Source organism: Acomys minous (genome assembly GCF_964271855.1).
Source record: "Acomys minous genome assembly, chromosome: 12".
In the NCBI taxonomy this organism is placed as follows: domain Eukaryota; kingdom Metazoa; phylum Chordata; class Mammalia; order Rodentia; family Muridae; genus Acomys; species Acomys minous.
The window spans coordinates 90,772,695-90,796,911 of NC_140493.1; the positions used below are offsets into that span (position 1 = coordinate 90,772,695).

At 52.2% G+C, this 24,217-nt stretch overlaps 2 protein-coding genes across 4 annotated transcripts; one reads left to right on the plus strand and one right to left on the minus strand.

Annotated features, from left to right (window-relative positions):
- Window positions 1-264: 264 nt before the first annotated feature.
- Window positions 265-2,008, minus strand: MIEN1 (migration and invasion enhancer 1). Its single transcript, XM_084751141.1, has 4 exons — window positions 1,504-2,008; window positions 1,293-1,390; window positions 859-935; window positions 265-774 (listed from the first exon to the last, which is right to left on the minus strand). The coding sequence occupies exons 1-4, from the start codon at window positions 1,590-1,592 to the stop codon at window positions 691-693; spliced, it is 348 nt and encodes a 115-aa protein (XP_084607267.1). The 5' UTR covers window positions 1,593-2,008; the 3' UTR covers window positions 265-690.
- Window positions 2,009-11,623: 9,615 nt separating this feature from the next.
- Window positions 11,624-20,824, plus strand: GRB7 (growth factor receptor bound protein 7). 3 transcript variants are annotated; one of them, XM_084749219.1, is made up of 16 exons: window positions 11,624-12,117; window positions 14,928-15,042; window positions 15,760-15,916; window positions 16,010-16,160; window positions 16,307-16,463; window positions 16,579-16,700; window positions 17,063-17,140; window positions 17,306-17,455; window positions 18,599-18,709; window positions 18,917-19,015; window positions 19,183-19,263; window positions 19,364-19,480; window positions 19,634-19,694; window positions 19,831-19,918; window positions 20,023-20,116; window positions 20,285-20,824. In XM_084749219.1, exons 3-16 carry the CDS (start codon window positions 15,765-15,767, stop codon window positions 20,429-20,431), a joined length of 1,608 nt encoding a protein of 535 aa, XP_084605345.1. In that variant the 5' UTR covers window positions 11,624-12,117; window positions 14,928-15,042; window positions 15,760-15,764; the 3' UTR covers window positions 20,432-20,824. The 3 variants fall into 3 exon arrangements, with proteins under 3 accessions (XP_084605345.1, XP_084605344.1, XP_084605346.1); XM_084749218.1 differs by lacking the exon at window positions 14,928-15,042 and having other exon boundaries at window positions 11,626-12,117; XM_084749220.1 differs by lacking the exons at window positions 11,624-12,117; window positions 14,928-15,042 and adding an exon at window positions 12,318-12,411.
- The last annotated feature ends 3,393 nt before the right edge of the window (window positions 20,825-24,217 follow it).

The following is a 24,217-nucleotide window of genomic DNA, read 5'->3' on the forward strand; positions in this document are numbered from 1 at the left end:
GTCTGAGGTGGTTTGGATCTGGGGTCGAGGGACTGGGAAGTCAGGATTCCTTCCCAAAGGCCCTTTGACAACAGGAACATTCTCCACTGGACACAGTCCCTCCAAGGCCACCCCTGCCCCCCACCCCACCCCATGAGGTCCTTCCACTCCTAGTAGGAAAGTGGAGTTTAAGGGGAGCGTGTCACATGACCTGTTGTCCTTGCGTGCTCCCCCACAGTTTGGACACAGACACACACACATACACACACACACACGCGGCACAAGTGTTTGTAGTTACTCTTTATTGCCAAGAGCTGACACTCCCAGGACTCAGGGAAAATAAGTTACAGCAATCATGGCTGCATTTGGCAGGTATTGCCAAGCTGGGGAGAGAACCAAACTGCAGAGGGCGCGGATCCTGGGGAAAGGGTGTGAGGTGGTAGTGGAAACGTCCACGGAGAACATCTCTTCTCAGCCTTCAAGACCATAGAAATGTCTAGTCCCCCTCCTCTTTGCGCCCAGAGAGGCAGTGTGGAGACCATAGAAATGTCTAGTCCCTCCCTCCTTGTGCCCACAGAGGCAGCGTGGAGGTCCAGGGTCTTAGCTACCTAGAGCTAAGTGAGGGTCAAAAGGCGGAGGGAGCTTCTAGCCGAAACACAAGGGAGCAAAAGGTTTCAACCCCAGAACCAAGCTTCCAAGAATCAGGTGCAGTCACAGGATGACACAGGGAGGCCGGCTGTTGGTGATCTTTTCCAAGGGTTCGCCATTGCTGGCTTTTCGGATGGCTTCTATGAGCTAGAGGGCAGAGCAGAGCGCGAGTGTCATACATAGGCGAGGAGGCTGTGTCTCAGTCACCCTCCCAAAGCTGCAAATACTCACGTCTTTCTCATAAGGAAAACCCCCGTTCTCCAATTTGGAGAACACCAGCTGTCCATTGATCTCAATCTCGAAGGCCCCTGGTAGGAAATAAACGCAAAAATGAACTATGAACAGGCAGAAGTTCGGGGGGAGGGGGGGGTCCGTGGTACTACTGAGGCGCAAAGCAGGGCTGTACCTGGTTTCAAGTGACACCATTTGAGACCCGGGATTCAGATCCTTAAGCCTTTCAGCCCAGGAACTTAGGGAGAGGCCTCACCTGTGTGTCCTTCCATTACGCCAGGAGGGTGCACTCACTCCAAACCCACACTAGGCATTTTTCACTATGTGCCAGACACAGCTAGGGGCTTTATATACAGCGGCCAATGTCAGCTCTACAAGATAGGAGAGCTGAGGCTTTATAAAAACACTGACTCTGCAGGCTCTGCGGACCTCACCTGTCCCCCCGTGTCGCGACTCAATCTGGATACCGGGATACTCCTCCTTCACGGCGCTCGCCAACTCCAGGTAGGTAGCTTCAAAGCCGCAGGGCTCGCTGGGGAGAAGAGACGTGGGGTGAGCTGGGGTTCCGGGGGTGGAGCCTCCCGTGGACCCACCCCCATCTTGCCGGCGAACGCTGGGGGCTCCTTTTCAGCCGGAGTGGCTCACCAGTACTCCACCACGATGTGGACTCCACTGCCTGCTTCCACCTCCCCGGGAGGGGGCACTACGGACACTTGTCCCGGCTCCCCACTCATCGCTGCCTGCTCCGCTGCAGGGCTGCTTCCGGGTGTGACGCCAAACCAAGGTCACGTGAAGGGGCGTGCCACGGGCGTGCCCAGACCTCGTATTGCGACTGGGCGCCCTCTGCAGTCAGCGGCTATTACCACACCTTGGTCCTGTACCAAGTGAGTATCCCGGACCAGCTAGGTGACCCTATTGAAACATTCGCTGGGTTCTGAGAGCGCTGAGGGCGCTGGATTTCTTCGGCGTCCATTGCTCACTGGACGTCACGGATTTGCCTACAAACGAACTACCTCTGATTGCAAAGCTCTTTCCCATTTACAAAAGACAGAGACAATGGGACAAGCGGCTTAGGATGGGGCTGAGGTAGCTGATGGTTTGTGATTGTTGCTATTTCTCGCTAGCTTGATGATGGCATTTGAAACCACCCTATAATTTCACCTCCAGCTCTTAAAAAACAAAACAAAACGCTTTTAAGAATATTTTGCATATATGTGTGTGAGTGTGAATTTATGCATGTGAGGGCGTCTTTGAAAACTTCTATTACATTTGGGGTTTTGTTTTTTTGTTTGTTTGTTTTTCAAGACAGGGTTTCTCTGTGTAACAGCCAAGGCTGTCCTAGACTTACTTTGTAGACCAGGCTGGCTTTAAACTATCAGAGATCCGCCTGCCTCTGCCTCCCGAGTGCTGGGATTAAAGGCGTGCGCCCGGCTTTTTGTTTGGTTGTTTTTGTTTGTTTGTTTGTTTGTTTGTTTTTTGAGAGACCAGTGTTTCTCTTGTAGTCCTGGCTCTCCTGGACTTGCTTTGCAGAGGAGGCTGGCCTCCCACTCAGAGATCCGCCTGCCTCTGCCTCCCCGAGTGCTGGGATTAAAGGCGTGCACCACCACATCCGGCTACATTTCTTTATTAATTTGTAGGTGAGTGGGTACTGGAGGTGGGGGCCGCGTGGCAGCATGCTTGTCAGAGTACAGCTTTCAGGAGTTGGTCTCCTTTCATCATGTGGGTCCCAGGAGCTGAACTCAAAAGTGTCAGGCTTTGTCTCCAACATCTTTACAGGTTAAGGTGCCTGGTCAGCCTAATACTCCAGTCCTTTTGACTCTGAAGTGCCAAGCAGAGTCTTTTCCAAACTTTCGCGACTTTTTCCTGTACTACAGAACCAACTGTACGGTAGAGGAAGTTTCCGTTCTTCGGGCTGTGCCTCCTCACCGGCACCCACATCTTATCCCAGCCGCTGGCTGGAGGGCTAATATCACTGTACCCCAGTTTGTAATCCCGGAAGTGGAGGCAGCCTGGGTCCTCCCTGCCCCGGCCTTCCGTGAACCACCACTACAGTGTCATACGGAACAAGACGCCCATTCTGCTGTCTCTTTAAACTGTTCCTTGTTTGCTCAGTTCTGTCATCATCTCGTCCAGTTATAGACTATTTCCATCGGTCTAATGAGATCTTTCCTGTTTGCTTCAAGTCCACCCAGCCTCCACCTCCACCAAGCAATCACCGAAATGCTCTCCATAAACTTTTTTGGATATTTCATATAAACAGGATCTTAGAACATGTGGCTTTACCCTGTTGTATGAGAGCAGGCCTCCATCCAGAGCTGAGCACCAGGAGTTCCTTTTTTATTGAGGAATGGTATTTCATTCCACTGTGTAGATAGAGCACAGTTTATCTAGCTATTGACATTAGTTTGGGTGTGTTTGGGTGTTTTGGGTTTTTTTTTTTTTTTTTTTTTGGTCTGTTTTGAATAATGCTGCCATAAATGTCTTGCAGCTGTCTTTGTATGGATGAGTGTTACCATTTTTCTTTGGTAAGTTCCTAGGAATAGAATTATTGGGCTGCCTGGGAAATTTATATTTCACTTTTTTTTTTTAAATGTTTTTCAAGGTAGGGTTTCTCTGTGTATTCTTAGCTGTCCTGGACTCACTTTGTAGACCAGGCTGGCCTTGAACTCACAGAGATCCACCTGCCTCTGCCTCCTAAGTGCTGGGGTTACAGGTGTGCACTGCCACACCCGGCTGCTTATATTTAACTCTTTATGGAGTTTTTTCTCGAAGTGGCGATGTCATTTTACACTGCCAACAGCAATTCAGCACACAGGGCTTTGTTTCTTCATCACAAATATTGGTTTCTTTGATGGTAGCTATCCTACTAGGAAATGCTACTGGCCGTCTTTTCAGTAGTCATCAGTTATTCGGACATACTACTCAGAACAAAAACATTTATTTCAACTTTTTTCTTTCTTTGAGACAAGGTTTCTCTGTGTAGCCTTGGCTGTCTTGGAACTTACTCTGTGAACTTGGTTGACTTTGAACCCAGATCCACCTGCTTCTGCCTCCTGAGTGCTGGGATTAAAGGTGTACACCACCACTGCCAGGCGAATTTTGTTTTGTTTTTGAGGTAAAGTCTCACTGTATAGCTCTGGCTGGCCTGGAACTCACAGAGAAGCCTCTGCCTTCTGAGTGCTAGGATTAAAGGCTTGTATCACCATGCCAAGTTTATAGCCCAGTTTAAGTGGGTTACTTATCTCTTTATTATTGCTATCTAAGATATATATATATGTGTGTGTGTATGTATGTATGTACGTATGTGTGTGTATATATATATATATGTATTCTTCATACAATATCTCAAATGAAATAGATATTTACAAATATTTTCTCTTGGTATTTGCAGCACACACACACACACACACACACACACACACACACACTAAATGAACATGTGACTCTTTAGAAAATTCCTTGCCATGCCAGGCAGTGATGGCACACGCCTTTAATCCCAGCACTTGGGAGGCAGAGGCAGGCGGATCGCTTTGGGTTCGAGGCCAGCCTGGTCCACAAAGCAAGTCCAGGACAGTCAGGGCTGTTATACAGAGAAACTCTGTCTCAAAAACAAAAACAAAAACAGAAAATCCTTTGCTAAAAGGCCTGCGGGGAAAAGAGGAACTGTGGGCAGGGGCATCTCTGTGATGAGTGAACTGGAGACCTAAGTCAGGGTAGGTTCAGGAGGGGTGGGGGTGGAGGTGGGGCGGCAGAGAGAGGTGGGACTCTAGGGCTGGAGAGATGGCTCAGAGGTTAAGAGCACTGTCTGCTCTTTCAAAGGTCCTGAGTTCAATTCCCAGCAACCACATGGTGGCTCACAACCATCTCTAATGTGATATGATGCCCTCTTCTGGGTGTAGGTGTACATGCAGGCAGAACACTGTATATATAATAAATAAATCTTAAAAAAAAAAAAAAAAGAGAGGGACTCTAGCAGAAGATTCCTAGTAGCAGGGGGTCATAGAGACTGAAGGGGACACTGTGACTAGACAAGTCTAGTAGAGGGAGGGGAACACCAGCCCCCCCCACCACCACAAAAACTTTGACTCAAAATTCACACACCTACAAGATATGCAAGGATAAAGATAGAGCAGAGACTGAGGGAATGTCCAACCAATGCCTGGCCCAACCCAAGACCCGCCCCACGGGAGAGAGCCAACCCCCTGACACTGTTAACGGTACTCTGCTACGCTTGCAGACAGGAATCAAGCAGACTCATCCTCTGAAAAGCTCCACCCAGCAGCTCCTCGAAACTGATGCTGAGACATGATGCGTAGGGAGCCTTGTGGAAAAGTAGGGAGAAGGAGAAAAGACCTGGAGTGACAGGAGCGTCACAAGAAAACCAACAGAGCCAACTAACCAGGGCCCAGAGGGGCCTGCTGAGACTGAAGCACCAACCGAGGACCTTGGCCCCCTACACAGATGTAGCTGATGGACAGCCCAGGCTTCATGTGGGTTCCCTCTCGGATATAGACTCTCTTGCCAGCTTTTCAATTACTTCCCCTTTGCGGGACTGCCTTGCCAGGCTACAGGGGAAGAGGACACGCTCAGTCCTGATACAACTTGATGAGCGGGTGGGGGCTGGGGGCTGGGGGGTGGGGGGGTGGATGGGTAGGGGGCTCCCCTTTTCTGAGGAATAGGGGAAGGGGATGGGGAAGAGAAAGGGAAGATGGGACTGGGAGGTAAAGAGGGATGGAGCTATGACCAGGATGTAAAGTGAATGAATGAATGAATGAATGAATGAATAAATAAATAAATAAATAAATAAAAATCATTTGCAAGCTGGCAGTGGTGGCACAAGCCTTAAATCCCAGTACTCAGGAGGCAGAGGTAGGTGGATCTCTGAGTTCGAGGCCAGCCTGCAGGTCTGCAGGGCAAGATCTAGGACATCAAGGGCTACACAGAGAAACCCTGTCTCAAAAAAACCACAAATAGATAAATAAATAAATAATCGTTTGCCTAGCCCAAGGCTGCAGATTTTCTCTTATTGTTATTTACTTATCTATTTTTTTTCTTTTGATACTTTATTGAGATTTTTTATCTAAGGGTTGTAAAGGTTTAGCTCTGATACTCAGATTTATGATCTATTTGTTCTGGTTTGGTTTCGTTTTTGAAACAGGGTCTCCTTACATAGCACAGCTGCCCTGGAACTCTCTAGGTAGACCAGGCTGGCCTTGAACTCATAGAGATCCTCTTGCCTCTGCCTCCTGGGTACTGGAATTAAAAGCATGTGCCACCACTGCCCGGCTAAGATCTATTCTTTAACGATTATTTTTATTTACATGTATCCGTGTTTGTGTGTGTGCATGCATATGCCCGTGGAGGCCAGAAGAGGGCGTCGGATCCCCTGGAGCTGGAGTCACAGGTGGTTGTTAACCTTTGGGTGCTCTGAAGAGCTGCATGTGCTCTTAACCACTGAGCTATCTCTATAGCCCCTTAGGATCTACTTAAAGAATTATTTTCGGGCATCATGGGAAGTAAAGAGCTAAATTAATCTTTTGGTATGTTGTTGCTTTTAAATTATTTATATTATTAGTACTATCAGTATGCCTGGCTGGCAATCAATGAAGACACCAACACTTGTCACGTTTTAAAATAGCCTTAGTTAGTCTGGGGCAGGGCAGATATTAATCCTCTAAACTACTTGCTATGGGGGGGCAGGTATGTGATACCTGCCCCAATCCCATGCCATCTGCTTCTAATAACGTCTATCAAGCCGCCTCCCACCCGTAATCCCATACACTAGCTCATGTTCTTCATCTGAGCCAAATCTCCATCCACACCTGCCACGTGCTTTTCTTCCATCTTACCCATGGCGGCCTCCTTCTCCTCCTCGGGTCTCTCTCCTTCCTCTCCTGGCGGTCTTTCTTCTTCCCAGGATTCCCCCTTCTCTGAGCCACACCTACCTCCTTTGCCCTGCCCAGATGGGATGGCTTTTTATTAATTGGCATCAAAATACATCAGACTATCCCCCCAACAGTATGTACATATTAAATGGTCACAGTGTTTTATTGATCTCTGTAAATGGTTCCTTGAACTTTGTTGTTGTTGTTTGGTTTTGTTTGTTTGTTTTTTTGTTTTTCTACAGTCTTGGCTGTAGAGATCCACCTGCCTCTGCCTCCTGAGTGCTGAGACTAAAGGTGTGTGCCACCGCAGCCAGCAGGCCCTTGAACGTTTAAGTTTACAGTGATACATATTGTGTTTTTTGTTTGTTTGTTTGTTTGGTTGGTTTTTTTGAGACAGGGTTTCTCTGTGTAGCCTTGGCTGTCCTGTACTCACGTTGTAGACCAAGCTGGCCTCGACCTCACAGCAATCCACCTGCCTCTGCCTCCCGAGTGCTGGGATTAAAGACATGCACCACTACCACCACCTAGTTTATATATTGTTTTTTCAAGACAGGGTTTCTCTGTGTAGCCTTGACTATCCTGGAATTCACTCTGTAGACCAGGCTGGCTTCGAACTCACAAAGATCTGCCTGCCTTTGCCTCCTGAATACTGAGATTAAAGACATGCACCACCATTGCCTGGCACAGTGCTGTATATGTGATAAGGGTTCAATAGAAGCTGGACTTTGATGCTTGGTAGTTTAGATATAAAGTGCATTTTCCAATCAAAGTTTTTTTGTGTGTGTGTGTGGTTTTTTGAGACAGGGTTTCTCTGTGTAGCCTTGGCCATCCTGGACTCACTTTGTAGACCAGGCTGGCCTCGAACTCACAGCGATCCACCTGCCTCTGCCTCCTGAGTGCTGGGATTAAAGGCGTGTGCCACCATGCCCGGCACAATCAAAGTATTTTTAAAATGAAAGTATTTATTATGATTATATGCATGGGTGTGGATACACCACTACCACGGTGCTCCTGTGGAAGTCAGAGGAAACTTACAGCAGTCAATTCTCTCCTCATCATGTGGTTCCTGAGAGATGGACTCAGGTCACCAGGCTTGCAGCAAGCATCGTTACTTGCTGAGCCATCTCCCAGGCTTCTTCACCAAGGTATTTTGTGATGGCACAGGTCTATAACTCCAGTAGAGGCAGGAGGGTGGCTGCAAGTTCAAGAGCCGCTTAAGTGAAATAGGGAGTTTGAGGCCAGCCAAGGTTACATATCAAGACCCCAAGAGAGTATTTTGGTTTTTTGTTTGTTTGTTTTTGTTTTTTCAAGACAGGGTATCTCTGTGTAACCTTGGCTGTCCTGGATTTGCTTTGTAGACCAGACTGGCCTTGAACTCACAGCAATCCACCTGCCTCTGCCTCCTGAGTGCTGAGTGCTGGGATTAAAGGTGTGCACCACCGCCACCGCCGCCTGGCCAGGAGGGCTTTTTGGGAAAAGGAAAAAAAAAAAAAAAAAAAAGAGCTGCAGAAACGGCTCAGGGCCAGGAGCACTTGCTTCTCTAGTTCAGCTCAGTTCTAGTTCTGGGTTCAGTTCCCAGCATCTACACAGTGGCTCATCACCATCTCTAACTCTAGTACTAGGGGGTCTGTTGCTCTCTCCTGGCCTTCCTGGGCACCAGGCAAGAACGTGGTGTACTTAAACCTTACACACAGGCAAACACACACACATAAATAAAAATAAATAAATCTTAAAAAAAACAAAACAAAACAGCCAGGTGATGGTGCCGCACACCTTTCATCCCAGCACTCGGGAGACAGAGGCAGGCGGATTTCTGTGAGTTCGAGGCCAGCCTGGTCTGCAGAGCGAGTTCCAGGACAGCTAGAGCTGTCACACAGAGAAACCCTGTCTCAAGAAATCAAAAAATTAAAAGAATAAAAATCCCTAAATCTACCCTAGGAAGGAGAGAACCAATTCTCATTGACCTACACACACACACACACACACACACACACACACACACACACACACACGCTCACACACACACACATACACACACGCTCACACACACACACACCACACACACACACACACACACACACACACGCTCACACACACACACATACACACACGCTCACACACACACCACACACACACACACACACACACACACACGCACACACACCACACACACACACACACACACACACACACACACACAGAGTGACACACAGCCCTAGTTTACCCACACAAACAAAATGCAATAGTTTCTTATGGGTCTTTTCATGACTTCTGACAAATACACAGCCTTAAGCATCTATCCCACAAGGGCCTAGACAGAATGGCTCCTAAGCCCCTGCAGGCCTCTGTCCCCTACTGCCAGCCCTTCCTGTCCCCTCCCCGGGACCTCAGATCCGCTCTTGACCCCTGTAGTCCTACAACTAGATCAGTGTTCTCCCCTGTGGGCTGTGACCCCTTGGAGGGGTGGAGTGACCCTTTCCCAGGGGTCGTGTAAGACCATCAGGAAACACAGAGATTTACATTATGATTTATAACAGTAGCAAAATTAGTTAGGAAGTAGCAATGATTATGAGTTTATGGGTTTGGGGGGGGGGTCACAGCTTTAGGAAAGTTGAGAACCCCTGCTCTAGGTGGAATCCGGGGGCTGGAGATGGTTCAGCGGCTAAAAGCACTTGCTGTTCTTCCAGAGGACCAAACTGCCTTTAACTCCAGGGGCAAGAGACCTGACAGGTTCTCCTACAGGAACGTACACACACGTAACACACTCAGAGGCCTGTGCACATAAATAAAAACAAAAGTCAGTCCGGGCGTGGTGGCGCACATCTGTAATTCCAGCACTCGGGAGCCAGAGGCTAGCCTGGTCTACAGTCCTCTGAGTGTGGCTTCCCTCCAGCCCGGCCTTCAATACCCTGAGGAGCCACAGCGATCTTTCAAAATGCAGCCCTGCCTGTGTGTCTCCTTGGGCCCAGACACAACCTGTAGGGTCTGGCTTCTGCCCACCACTCCCGCCAAGCTGGACAAACAGGATGGATAGCTTTTCAAAACCAGGTTTGCAAAACAGCCACCCGAGGGCTTGTCCAATACCTTACATTCCTGGGGCTCTGTCTCAGAGATGGCGACTCTGGTGGCTGAGGAGGGGCCCAAGGGTCTGTTTTTCCCATTAGCGGCTTTAGGGACTTGAAGGCTGTGTTCCCTCCTTTTAAGCACTGCAGTAGGTTTTCCTCCACCCCTGCCTCCTATTCCTGCACAGCCTGCCCCGGCTCACCTGGATGGCCACTTTTCCTGTCCGTCCCACTCTCTTAGCTCTGCATTCTGTGGTCCCTGCCAGCAGCTGCTTCTGTGCTTGTGCACCCCCCCCATCCTCCCCCCATCCTCCCCCACTCTCTCACCTCTGGTTCCCACTCACAGGCAGTTCCTCTTCAGCTTTGTTTTCGCTTCCACTGAAAGGCCTTCCCAAGCCTCCCCGTGAGTCACTCACCTGGCAAACTTGTCACCTGTCATTTCTTATTTGTGTGACTCTTAAAGGTCAATCTCCCTGACTGGGTTGCAGCAGGCCAAGGGCGGGTCTGTTTTTGTTGCTTTGCTGTGTGTATCCAGCACGCAGGCAGGGATCTGCTAAGGTGCCTCGGTGCTTGGATATGAGTAAATCCCATGCTTTTGATCAAATTGCTTCCTGGCCCCAAGTAGCCTTGCGCCCTTCTTTCTTCCCTAGTTTCTTTCTTTTCGTTTGTTTGGTTTTGGTTTTTCCGAGACAGGGTTTCTATGTGTAACAGCCCTGGAGTTGTGGACTCACTTTTTAGACCAGTCTGGCCTTAAACTCAGACAGATCGCCTGCTTCAGCCACCCGAGTGCTGGGATTAAGGCATGCGTCACAGTGACGGGTTTGTTTTTGTTGTTGTTTTGTTTTGCTTTTTCTTTTTTGTTTGTTTGTTTTTTGTTTTTTGAGACAGGGTCTCTCTGTGCTAGCCTTGGCTGTCCTGGACTCACTTTGTAGACCAGGCTGGCCTTGAACTCACAGCGATCACCCACCTCTGCCTCCTGAGTGCTGGGATTAAAGGCGTGCGCCACCACGCCCGGCTTGTTTTGTTTTTTCTTTTCTTTTCTTTCTTTCTTTCTTTTTTTTTTTTTTTGAGACAAGGTTTCTCTGTACAGTCCACGCTGTCCTGGAACTTGCTGTGTAGACCAGGCTGGCCCCCAAGTCACAGAGATCCACCTGCCTCTGCCTCTAGAGTTTAAAGGCACGTGCCACCACGCAGGCTTTTCACACTCGTTTTTGTTTTGTTTTGTTTTGTTTTGTTTCAAGCTAAAAGTTAAGGCTGTGCTTCCTCAGGGCAGACCCCCTTATCAACCCAGTGGCTTGTTTGTTTTCTTCACTGTCACCCATAGAAAGCTGGGGGTTGGCCTGCTGCCTTTAATCCCTGACCTCTCAGGCTCTCTTCCAGAACTAAGGATGTTTGCTGAGGGCTGAACCAAAAAGCTGGAGGAACTGCTGTAACTGCAGTCTCCTACTGGCCGTAATGGTGGCCCAGGTCACCGTGGCCCCTCCCACTAGGCCACCTTTTCACTCCTAGATTTGAAACTGGCAAGGTGAGACCCTGGACTTGGCTCGGAAGGGAAGGTGTACCTTGGGTGTCTCAGCAGGGCCAGAGCAACAGCCTGGGTGACTGGACAGTGGCTGGAGGTCAAAGGGCAGGGCACGTCTTCAAGGCTCCCGCTTAAGCCCAGTGCCCTTTGCCCTGGAGGGGGATGAGATCCCGTACCGAAGCTCCCCTAGCTTGACCAATCAACAGGCCATGATTGGGGGGGGGAGGGGAAGGGACGAATGGGAGTGGGCGGGGCGGGGCCACAGCCTCCAAACACCCGTCCTCAGGTAGTCAGGATTCTAGAGTTTTCTCTTTCTAGCCTGTTCTCTTTGCGTCTTCTGGCCTCTCCCCAGGCACCTGCTCTCTCGCTCTCTCTCTCTCCCCTGGCACCTGCTGCCAGTAGGAAGGGCCAGGGCAATCCCAGGCGGTGCTGTGAGGAGTCTCCTCCCTCCTCCTGCGCTTCCTTCTCCAGGGCGCCTCTGTGGCCCCGCCCTCACCTGCCCAAGATAATTTTAGTTTCCCTGGGCCTGGAATCTGGATACGCAGGGCTCTCTCCATATTCTCCCGCCTCAACACCCAAAGGCTGGATACCCTCCTACCACCTGGAGAGAAGAGAGAAGAGAGAAGAGAGAAGAGAGAAGAGAGAGAGAGAGAGAGAGAGAGAGAGAGAGAGAGAGAGAGAGAGAGAGAGAGAGAGAGAGGATTTGAAATCAAATCCAAGTGTCTGGTATCCCCAGACAGAACCAGACTTCGGGCCCGGTGTCCTGCCCCTTCTGCTGGAGTTCTTTGCGGTAAGCCGACCGAAATCGGTCTCAGACAATCAGTTCCTATCCCCAGCTTCACCGGGGCCTCAGGTTGTGCCCGCCTCGGGCGGATCTGGCCCACTGCCCGGGTAGATGGCGGGGAGGCTGACAGGCTCCCCCCCCCCCCACTCCCCATTGAATGTCCTCGCTCCGTGAGGTCAGGCCAGAGGCGGAAGGGGGGAAGGGGGTGGCGGCGAGAAAGGGGGGTGGTGGTATTAAGGCCTGGAGTCTTTCTCCCTAAATCGGTGGCCTCAGGCAGGTGTGCCGACATCCAAAGTCTGGGTAAGGACGAACGCGGGAACTTCATCTTGCGGGTGGGACAGTCAGGTCTTGGTCTCTAAGGAAAACTTCATTCTCCTGCAGCTCTGGCGAGTCACTGCATTTGTTTGGTTTCATTTGTTTGTTGCTTGGCATCTGAGTCCTTCCCCTTCCTCACCTTCTCCCCCCCCCCACCATCCCCCCCACCCCCGACCGCCTGGACTTTTCATTTCATCCCCCCCCACACTCGCTTATCTCTCTCAGTGAATTCGTGAATGGGAAGTAAGGTCTCTCAGTCACATTCCTGAAATCTGGACGTGTGTGTGTGTGTGTGTGTGTGTGTGTGTGTGTGTGTTGCCCTTCACTACCTTACTGAACTCAGTTTACTGCCCTTTTGGAGGGTTCCCACTCGGTTTTTTCCATCTTGTAGTCCCACCTCAGAAGTACAACCCCGCCCCCAGTGGGCTGAGGATCCTCCAGGCTGGCTGCAGATGCAAGCGGACAAAGACAATTGGAGGGGTGGGTGGGTGGTGTGAGAAGGGGCTGGAAGGGAGTGTGTAGCGGGCACGTGGGCCTGGCCGAGGCTGAAGCTGGGCAAATGCTGAGGGCCAGGTCTGGGTCTACACGGCAGGATGGGGACAGCGTGCACCTGAGCCAGATGCTAGGATTTTCAACCATTTCTGCCCATGCAGTGCCTTCTGGGTCCATGAGTTTGCCTAGCTTGGACTCTGCTCTCCCCGTAAAATGCCGTGTGTGTGTGTGTGTGTGTGTGTGTGTGTGTGTGTGTGTGTGTGTTACACTTCCCCGAAGGCAAAATAATGATTAACTCTATTGGGAACTTGAACATTCTTCTCAAATTAAACATTAAAAGATTCGTCCCGCCCCCCCCCCTTTAATTCCACTGGGTGTTTTTTTTTCCTGTAGAGTGGGCGGAGCATCAACTTCGGGTCAACGAAGGGTTTCCCCCTCACCTGGTCCAGGCACCCCTGAAAGGTTAGGGCCCCCCTTTTCCCACTCTTAAGTCCTGATGGAGGTTGCTTTGGTGTACTTGACCAGAACCGGATCTCAGGCTGCCCAGGCCACTAGCTCAATTGTCTGCCCCGCCAACCCCTCCCCTAACGTGGGAAGAGTGGATGGTGGCCTTGTTTGCTGTGGGCCCCAAACATTAAGCCGTGCCACTCGCCCTCGGGGCTCTCTAGGTGGGGCAAGATTCAGGAAGTAAACAAGGCGGCAGGAAGGGTAGGAGAGCGGGTGGGGCAGGAGCTGCTGGGGCTGGAGAGCCGGGTGTTTGGAGTGGCCCGGCTGAGAGGACAAGTTGGTTGGGGGACCAGTTTTTCCAAGTTTTGCTTAGACCCTAGTTTGAATGTATTAGCTCTCTTGGGCAGGGGCTGCCCGGCCCACAGCAGGCTCCGGGCTGCCCTCTAGTGCTGCCCATCTGGAGGATAGGGTGGAGGGTTCTGGAAACTAACCCCAGTTTAGTCTGCACCTGGGCTTCTGACATCAGACTGTAATCGGACTTGAATCTACTTCCCCTCCCTTCCGAACACCTGTCCTGCCTGGTGGTGTTTTCTCACTTTGAGGGCAGGGCACCCTTGCACACCCTCCTTCCTGACCCTGTCTCTCTCTTGAGAGGTTAGGGGGCTTCAGGTGGGTGCCAGGTGCTGATGTCCCTTGCTTGTGTCTTGGGGATGCTGTTTCAGGTGTGCCTTGCTTGCTCTACTTGGGCTCTCCTGGGGGGTGCTTTGCTGTGTGCGCCTACTTGTCCTCTTGGGTACTTCTAACTCCACTCCTGCCTAGTGGTACCCCTCAACGTCAGGAACACCCCAGAATGTGGTCAGAGACCCTTCCCCACAGAACAATACTCAGAAGTCCCCAGGGCCAGATGCATCCACCACCATCATCATCATCATCCATCCTGGGGGTAGTTAACAGTAAAGAGAGTCTTTAGTTCTAGACCCAGAGAAGGCGGGCTGCTTGCATATCACCAGGAGGTGGGCTCCAGTCCGGTAGGATCCAGGCCGGGCCTTTCCTCTCTCCTTCCTGAGCTATGATGGGCAGAGTGATGGTTGTGGACTAGAGGTGGGCAGGTGATTATTCCCACCTGGGCTGGACACTGGCCAAGGGTGGGGAGGGTGATGTCAGAGGAGTCTCAGGCGGCCCCTCCCCACATCTTCCGTCTTTCCCCAGCCCAGCACCCCGTGTTCCCAGGCTACCTGTAGGCTGGGGAGTCAGGAGATGGAGAGCAGAGGCAGGTTGTTTGTCTTCCTTCTCAGCCAGGAAGTCTTGTGGATGAGTCAAGGTTGAATAGAGAGCCTGGGGCATAGCTCTCCTGCCCCGCCCTGACTCACCTGTGTCCCGTCCCCCCCCCCCCCCCATCCCTGCACGCAGTCACGGAAGGGTCAGTGTTTGTCCTATCCTGGTGGAGGGAACCTCACAGTCCCAGTGCAGTGTCTGGAGGACAGAGGTGTGGCTACTGGGATTGGGGTTTTGTCTGAGCCCTCTCCAGGCTCAGCACCAACAGGGCTTCCTGGTTCCTACAGAGACAGAGCTGGAACTCCCCTCACCCGCCCGCCCCCTGCCCCAAGATGTCTTTGCCTGGTCTCTCCTGCCCTTACTTGTCCTAGCTTCTCTGCACCCGTGGGCGCTAAGGCATAGGTGAGACTCTAGTGTGCGTGCCAAGTGCTTTCAGACCAGAGAAAGGGAGATGGCAGGTGCACAGTAATGGGGGCAGAGTTCCCAGCACAGGGCTGAGTGTGGCAAGTCCAAGAGGACTTCTCATACGCAGTAGGGCACGGCTTTAGCATTGAGGCTTCTGACGGAGGTTGAGCAAGGTTGAGGGGAGCCTGGAGAGGCACACAGAGTTTTGAGGTTGGGGTAAGAGCCTCTAAGCTAGGCCTTCTGCTCTCATTCCCCAACGTGAGGTCATCCTCCGGCTCTCCTGATTTCTGCCCTTCCCCACCACCCCTCTCTCCGGGTATCACTCATCACTCGGCCAGGTGTTACCACAACAGGCATCTGGCAACAAGGTGCCAGGACAACAAAGTGCCGGCAAAATCTGGGGCAGAGCCCAGAAGAACGAGTAGCCTTTTTGCCCTGAACTGGTGGCTAGGGGCATGTGGCACGGAGCCTGCCCATTCCAGCCCCTGAGCTGCTTTTGCTGGACGCAGAGCACCGGCCTTGGAGTCCCAAGCAGCAGGCTGACAGTCTGACTGGCCCTGAGTACGCGCATGCGCACTTCCTCCTCCGGATCTCAGCGTCCCTTCCTATAAAGTGGGCATGTGCGGTTGGTTCTCCGAGGGTTCAGAGCAAGCCGCGGTTTGAAGGGATCAGCGGCAGCGCATGACGTCAGCAGGTCTTGCATTTTCTTCTTAGGTGCCATGGAGCTGGATCTAAGCCCACCTCATCTCAGCAGCTCCCCAGAAGATGTGTGCCCAGCTCCTGGGACCCCTCCTGAGACTCCTCCGCCCCCTGATAACCCTCTGCGGGGGGATGTGAAGCGATCCCAGCCTTTGTCCATTCCAGACAGCAGGTAGGATGTGGCAGTGGTGTTGCATTGGTAGAGAGGCCTGGGAACAGCGCTGGCTAACACGCACGGCCTTGTGTCCCTCACTCTTTGCCACAGGAAACTTCGAGAAGAGGAGCTTCAGGCAACTTCTCTACCCTCCATCCCCAACCCGTTCCCCGAGCTCTGCAGCCCACCTTCACAGAAACCCATTCTTGGGGGCTCCTCCAGTGCCAGGGGCTTGCTTTCTCCAGACTCCAGCCGCCTCCACGTGAGTTGTTTTGGAAAAGGAAATGATGGAGGGGGGGAGGGCTGCTCCAGGCCTCTTTGGTGTAGGTGGGGGGGGGGTATCTTGGTCCCTGAGGACAAGTCAGACAGTAGAATCACCCCAAGTCACCTGCAGTTCCTGGGGTACAGGTGGTGAAGGTGTACAGCGAGGATGGCGCTTGCCGGTCTGTGGAGGTGGCAGCAGGCGCCACAGCTCGCCATGTGTGTGAAATGCTGGTGCAGCGAGCTCACGCCCTGAGCGACGAGAGCTGGGGCCTGGTGGAGTGCCACCCGTACCTAGCACTGGGTGAGTTGGGGTACAAGGAGCTGTGGGGCCATGTCTTAACATCTTGGGGCCGATAGGTGGGTTCATCCATGAGGTTTTAGTTCATCCCTACCAACCCTGGCTTTTCACCCTGCAGAGCGGGGTTTGGAGGACCATGAGTTCGTGGTGGAAGTGCAGGAGGCGTGGCCTGTTGGTGGAGACAGCCGCTTCATCTTCCGTAAAAACTTCGCCAAGTATGAGCTGTTCAAGAGCCCTCCAGTGAGTGTGTGTGAGAAGCTGGGTGCACACACACGCACACACACACACACACACCACACGCATACACACACACCACCACCACACACATACATACACACACCACACATGCACACGTACTATCCCCCACACACACCCCATTACCACACACACACACATACACATCACACACATACATACACCCCACCACCATACACACACACACACACACACACACACACACACCACATATGCACACACACACACACCACACACATGCGCGCACGAACACATGCACGCACACACATATAACGCAGGTGCGCGCGCGCCCTCTGGACACCCAGCCTGGACTCTTGAGCCTGACTTCTGACTCTTTTCTTCCCCAGCACACCCTGTTTCCAGAAAAGATGGTTTCCAGTTGTCTGGATGCACAAACAGGCATATCCCATGAAGACCTCATCCAGGTGAGGCCATCCAGAGTTCTGCTCGTCCGCTGCCATGTGCAGTCTGTGTGTCTGTCAGCGTCTCCCTCCACCATGGTGCCCTTGCCTGTAAAATGGTGACAGCCACCTCCTCCAGCGGCCTGAGAGGAGGCTGTCACTTCACCTTCTGCTCACATCTCTCCTCAGAACTTCCTGAATGCTGGCAGCTTCCCCGAGGTCCAGGGCTCCCTGCAGCTGCGGGCGGCAGGCCGAGGGTCAGGTCGAAAGCTTTGGAAAAGATTCTTCTGCTTTCTCCGTCGATCTGGCCTCTATTACTCCACCAAGGGCACCTCCAAGGTGAGGTCTTGAGGGGTCCGCTCTAGCCTGTGGTGGACATCTTTCTCAATGGTACCCCTAGACCCTTCTGCTCCTGGGCCAGGGGGTCCTCAGCTGCTCTTCCTTCCCCTCGGGCTGCCTGTCTCCAAGCCATGCCTGCACCTTTCTACCCCAACCCGTTTGGCTCACCTACCCCAGGAGTGGCAGCAGAAAAGACGGGGTGACTTGAATCAGCCTCTGCGTGTGTGTGTGTGTGTGTGTGTGTGTGTGTGTGCACCTGTGTGTATGCCACTGTATGTGTATGTTTATAAGTGTATGTGTCTATATGTCTGTGTGTGTATGAGTGTGTGCCTGTGTGTGTGCCTCTGTGTGTGTATGTTGTGAGTGTGTATGTCTATGTGTGTATGAGTATGTGCCTGTGTGAATGTGTCTCTTGTGTGTCTCTGTGTGTGCCTCTGTATATGTATGTTGTGAGTGGATGTGTCTGTGTATGTCTGTGTGTGTGAGTATATCTATGTGAATGTATCTCTGTGTATCTGTATGTGTGCCTCTGTATGTGTCTTTGTGTGTGTCAGTGTATGTTGGTGTGTCTCTGTATGTCTATGTGTGTATGTGTCAGTGTGTGTCTGTGTGTCTCTGCGTGTGTATGCTTGTGAGTGTGTATGTCTCTGTGTGGGCCTGTGTGTACCTGTGAGTGCGTGTGTGTGTGTGTGTGTGTGTGTGTGTGTGTGTGTGTGTGCCTGTGTGTGTGTGTGTCGTCTGTGTGTCTCTGTATGCATGAATGTCAGTAGTCTGCCTCAAGTGGGCCTCCTCAGGAACTGTCTACCTTGCTTTTTAAGACAGGGTCCCTATTGGGACCTAGGACTCAGACTGGGCTAGGCTGACTGGCCGAAGAGCCCCAAGAACCCTTGTGTCCCCACACTGGGATTAGAAATGTACAGCATTACATCTAGCTCATTAGGGAGCCGCTCGGGATGTCACTCAGGTCCTCACGCCTGCCCAGCAGGCACTTAACCAACTGAGCTGTCTCCTGAGCCCTCAGCCTCTATTTGCTGTGTGACCATGGGTCGCCCTGCCTCTCTCTGGTCCTAAAATCTCCGTACCTACTGGGACACCAATATGGAGATGGGATTGTACCAAGTCTTATTTTCTTATGCTGCCCAGGACCCGAGGCACCTACAGTACGTGGCAGATGTGAACGAGTCCAATGCGTATGTGGTGACCCAGGGCCGGAAGCTGTACGGAATGCCTACTGACTTCGGCTTCTGTGTCAAGGTGAGGGCTGCGGCCTGGCCTGGGCTGCGGGAGGGTGAGAGCTACCCAGGTTCAAGCATCTTACCTGTGGCTCTTGAACGGCATCTTGGGGAACGCACCCTCTTCTCCATATACCTCACCCCCTTTGGATAGTCCTTGGGTCCTTCCCTGCCCCGTGGCAACTGGGAGCAGAAGGAAAAAGAGGACAGCCCGCTTCCTCTCCCTCAGCCCAACAAGCTTCGAAATGGCCACAAGGGGCTCCACATTTTCTGCAGCGATGACGAGCAGAGCCGGACCTGCTGGCTGGCTGCCTTTCGGCTCTTCAAGGTGAGACCCCTGGAGTGGCAGGGACATGGCCTTGCCTGAGGGAGGGGACATAGCTCTGCCTTTAGGAAGTCTTTCCAGTGAAGACGTCACCGTAGCCCGGCCTGAGGTGCCCATCTCCTAGGTTCTCCTGACCGCAAACCTTTTTTTATTTTGTTCTCTGCCTCCAGTATGGGGTGCAGCTGTATAAGAATTTTCAGCAAGTCCAGTCTCGTCACCTGCGCCTCTCCCATTTGGGGTCTTCGCCCTTGGTGAGTGTTCTCAGGGGTATTGGGAGAGGTGGGCATGCAGGCGTAGGGCCGCTGTTCTGACCCGCCCCCCCTCCCCTTCCACATTCTGTCCTCTGTCCAGAGGAGCGTCTCCGATAATACCCTGGTGGCCATGGACTTCTCTGGCCATGCTGGCCGTGTCATTGAGAACCCCCGGGAAGCTCTGAGCGCTGCCATGGAGGAAGCCCAGGCCTGGAGGGTAAGGGTCTGTGTGCGTCTGTGAGTCTCATGGTACCGGCTCCCAATGGGCTTCTTGGAGTGTGGGACCGAGGAAGAGGGTTTGGGGAGGTGGTGGTTGCCCATGGCATCCTGACTCCCATGTCATCTCCTCCATCCCCCCTCCCCCTTGCAGAAGAAGACAAACCACCGTCTCAGCCTGCCCACCCCGTGCTCTGGCTCCAGCCTCAGTGCAGGTGGGTGGTGGTCTGGAGTCCCCAGGGTGGGCTTCGTTGCTACTCTGAGCAATCTTGGCTGGGGTCGGAGGGTGGGTGGGGTGGGGGAGGGGGTGCCTCCCCTGAATGACCAGCATCTCTTCTCCTCCGACCCCAGCCATCCACCGCACCCAGCCCTGGTTCCACGGACGCATCTCCCGGGAAGAAAGCCAGCGGCTAATCAGACAGCAGGGCCTGGTGGATGGGTAAAAGGGGCTGGGCTGGGTGGAGGAACAGACCTGGGGACCAGCGAGGTACTAGGTCAGGTGCAGCCGGGATCCCTAGTAACGCTGCTTTGTCTCCCCCAAAGTGTGTTCCTGGTCCGGGAGAGCCAGCGGAACCCACAGGGCTTTGTTCTGTCCCTGTGTCACCTGCAGAAAGTCAAGCATTATCTCATCTTACCGGTGAGTAACTCCCCTACTCCTGATTTGTAGACAGGGGATACATGGCCCAAAGCTCCGCTATGCACCTCCTTTCTCTCTAAGAAACAGGAGCCAAGGGGTGGGGGTGGGGGCCCAGGCTGCTCCTCTGCCCTGGACCACTCCCTGACCTGCCTTTTGGCCACATCACAGAGTGAAGAGGAGGGCTGTCTCTACTTCAGCATGGATGATGGCCAGACCCGTTTCACAGACCTTCTGCAGCTGGTGGAATTCCACCAGCTGAACCGAGGCATCCTGCCCTGCTTGTTGCGCCATTGCTGTGCCCGTGTGGCCCTCTGAGACCAGAGGAGCCACAAAAGCCCATGGGGCTGCCCGCCACCCTTCTGTTCAGCAGACTTGGTGCACGTGGATGGGATGATAAGCAGTTGAAGAGCTTCCCCTCCCCCCTCCCACTCCACTTTCTCCTGTTTGTTTTACCTCCCCCAGGCAACAAAACATCCCGCAGCCCTGTCCATCCCTGACTCCTGTCCCTGAGGGAGGCATTGTGGTCCTCTCCCCTCTGCGGAGCACTTTGCGGAGCACTCCTGAGACACTGTTCCAGTGAGGGGCATTATGGGAGGAGGACGGGCAGCCCGGGTGGACTCATGTCCCATCCACACTCTGTTCAGACTGAGAGGCCAGTTGATCTGTTCTGTTTTATACTAGTGACAATAAAGATTATTTTTTGATATATTCATGAGTTCTGTCTGGCAATAGCTGATGACAAGAGAAGAGGCAGAGGCGAAGGCCTTGGGGGACCGGTATGTGCCCTGAGTACAAGAACGCTATTAGTTGCCTGAGAGCTTTCAAACCCTACCGTGCACCCTGGCGCAGCCAGGATGAATGAATGATGAACGGATGATGGGCAACAAAGGACTGTGCTCTTCTTTCATTCTTTTTTACGGGGTCTCTCTGTGTAGCCCTGGCTGTCCTGAACTCACTTTGAAGACCAAGCTGGCCTCAAACTCACAGAGATCCACCTGCCTCTGCCTCTCAATTGCTGGGATTAAAGGCATACTCTGCCACAGCCTGGCGCTCTCTCTCATTCTTAAAAAACAAAAACAAAAAAAATCTAATTTTTTAATTAGGCGTAGGTCTGTGATTATGAGTATGTGCTTGTGTGAGTGCAAGTGCTCAAGGAGGCCAGAAGGTGGCGCTGGATCCCTTGGAATTATAGTTTCAGACTCCTAACTGAGCTGTGTGATGTGGATGGTATATCCAAACTCAGGACCTCTGCAGGAGCAGTACATGCCTTTAACCACAGAGCTATCTCTTTACGCCCAAAGGGACTGGGATTTTCTGACAGAGCCTAGATCTTTTTTTTATATTTATTAGATAAACAGTGTTTTACCTGCATATAACTCCTGCAGGCCAGCAGAGGGCACCAGATCTCATTATGGATGGTTGTAAGCCAGCATGTGGTTGCTGGGAATTGAACTCATGACCTTTGGAAGAACAGCCAGTGCTCTTAACCTCTGAGCCATCTCTCCAGCCCCCCCAGGAGCCTAGATCTAACAGAGCTCGGGAACTGCAGAAGAGCCAGATGCAGTGGTACACAAGCCAGATATGGTGGAATCAACACTTGGGCAGCAGCAGCAGCAGGAAGAACACTTCCGGGCCAGCCTGGGCTATATGAGACACCACCCCCAGCCCCCACTCCCACAAACAAAAAGGAGATGAGTCAACAGAAAGTCTCAGACTAGTTGGTGGGCAGCGAGTCCTGACAGACTGACAAACACCAATGCGGAGAGACTGTCCCTACTTCCCACAGCCTCTGTGTCTTACATCAACCTCTCCACCTCTTTCCCAGGCCCGAGATCTGCTTTCTGTCCTTTCATGGGCTCCCTCACCAGGAAAGCCCAAGAGGGGATGGGTGGATACGCAGGCCCCGGAGTCCAACTTCTCCCTCCAGCCCAGCTTCACCTTCCAGATAGATTTGTACAAAGTGCGGCCTCACCCGCTGCTCGAGCAGAGCAGGCTGCCTTTCTTCCTGAGCTTCCTGCTTTCACCCAACCCAGTGGGAGCTTTATAAGACGTGTACCCACCACCACCACCACCTGCACCTCCCGCTGGAACTGTATGTAGAGACATACCTTTCTAGAACGTGAACCCCGAGAAGATTTCATTTTGGGGCGGGGGGGAAGGACCGAACTTGACTCTGATTCCATGGATTTAAAACAGATTTACCAGAAATAGAAGGGCCAGAGGGACACACAAGGGACACGTAAGGACAGTTACCGAAATCTGGCCTGGGAAACTACAGAAGGGATCGCTTGCTTTCTACTTCAGCAACAACAGAAATAACAAGAAAAGCAAAGCTGAGGAATCTGTGGATTCTAAGAAATCTAGACGTGACAGCCGAATGATTCAAATCCAAACTCACTGTAAAAATACATTCATGAGCAATTGGGGGACATTTTTACTCTAATGGTATTAGAGAATATACTTATAAGTTATTATGGTAATGGCATGATAGCTATTTATTTATTTATTTATTTATATTTTTCTGAGACAGAGTTTCTCTATATATCCCTGGTTGTCCTGGAACTTGCTTTATGGACCAGGCTGGCCTCGAACTCACAGAGATCCCAAGCAAGTCTGAGCTACTTGGAGAAAGACTATCTCAATAACATAAAACAATGGGGGGTGGGCAAGCGGGAGGGAAAGTCTGGTTTGAAGTTACCACAGGAGAGATGCCAGCGTGTGTATTCCTGGCTAGGCTGAAATTTGCTCTGTAGACCAGGCTGACTGGCCTGGAACTCAGAGATGCAACTACCTCCGTGGACACCTCCCACCATCCCCCCAAAATGTGTTACCACGCCCCAATTGGCTTTATTTCTTAAAAGATCCAGACTGGTTGATGCCCTTGCTACCCTCACTACTTCAGAAAGTTTTCACGGCTTTAAAAAAACAAAAAGCAGAGAGTCCTTTGAGACTGACTTAGCACTAGGTGAGCAAAAAACAGTTCCTCGGCCAGCCACATCGCTGTCCTTGTTCAAGTGCTAGCTCTAGGGTGAACTGGGAGGGCAGGGCAGTAGGGCAACCGGTTCTGGGTGCCAGGTCTGTGCACACCCTGCCCCCCTCCCCTGCTGGCTTCTGAAAAGACTTTCTTCTGCAGCCTTGGTCTCTCTGCAGTGAGGTTGGCCTGAGGTGACCGCAAAGGTCCAGCCACTTCAAGGAGCACTTAGGCCAAGTCCAGCAAGCATTGGACAGCATCACGCTTGGCTAAAGCCAGGCTAGGGAGCTTAGAGCCAGGTCTGACAAAAAGAGGCAGAGACTCCTTCCACACTCCAGCCTGCCGCTGCTTGCTGGCACCTCCCTGCAGAGCTCGCTGTAGCGCAGATGCTGGAAGGTGGCTGACCACCTCACGGCTTTTCTGCAGGACTTGAGCCAAAGGGCGACTGCCTTTCCCAGCTGGCCACTGGCCACAGCCTCCAGAGCTACCCCTTCTCCTGGCTGCTCCTCAGGCTTGGAACTGGGAGTGTACTGTCCGTGGATGCCCAAAGCCACCCCTGAAGTTTCATGCCAAGGTCCTAGGAAAGGGGCCAAGATGAGTCACCTTTTAAGCATGTCAGAGGACTCAGGCTGCCCCAAAGGAAAACCCCAGAGTCCCCTCAGCACCTGAGGTACTGGGCAGGAGAGCATGTTCCTTCTATGTCAACCAGCCAGTCAGAATCTCTGAGACTAACCTGGGAGTGACCCATCCCGGGTCACAGACAAAGTTCGAACCGCCAGCCCAGGCTGCAGATGGTAGATGCCAGTTTTTCCTGCCCTGGGGGAGGAACTGGAGGGCTAAGGATTCTGAAGGATGGCATCTGCCCCTGGTAGGAGAGAGCCCTACTGCAAGCTGTCCTCTGACAGCCCCTGCATGGCATGTGGTGCACAAATAAACAAACACATGAGGGATTTCAAAGTGGCTCAGAGGCGAGGTTATCTATCAGTGATGGAAACGGCCTTGTGACTGGAGTTTGAGGGAAAGCTGTGTGGGATGTGTTGCAGGCACACCACGCACATGTGATTACAGAAGGCTTGCTTGTACATCCTTTAATTTGCCAGTTTCTTTCTTTCTTTTTTCTTTTTCCTGGT

What these genes read in the sequence shown, in the direction of transcription:
- MIEN1 (XM_084751141.1), bottom strand. Translation starts at nt 1,592, where the DNA reads ATGAGTGGGGAGCCGGGACAAGTGTCCGTAGTGCCCCCTCCCGGGGAG. An exon ending in GTCGCGACACGGGGGGACAG is followed by an intron (nt 936 to 1,292) that starts GTGAGGTCCGCA and finishes ATTTCCTACCAG; the next exon opens with GGGCCTTCGAGATTGAGATC. An exon ending in GTTTTCCTTATGAGAAAGAC is followed by an intron (nt 775 to 858) that starts GTGAGTATTTGC and finishes TCTGCCCTCTAG; the next exon opens with CTCATAGAAGCCATCCGAAA.
- GRB7 (XM_084749219.1), top strand. Translation starts at nt 15,765, where the DNA reads ATGGAGCTGGATCTAAGCCCACCTCATCTCAGCAGCTCCCCAGAAGAT. An exon ending in CTGCCTTTCGGCTCTTCAAG is followed by an intron (nt 19,016 to 19,182) that starts GTGAGACCCCTG and finishes CTCTGCCTCCAG; the next exon opens with TATGGGGTGCAGCTGTATAA. An exon ending in TGGCTCCAGCCTCAGTGCAG is followed by an intron (nt 19,695 to 19,830) that starts GTGGGTGGTGGT and finishes CTCCGACCCCAG; the next exon opens with CCATCCACCGCACCCAGCCC.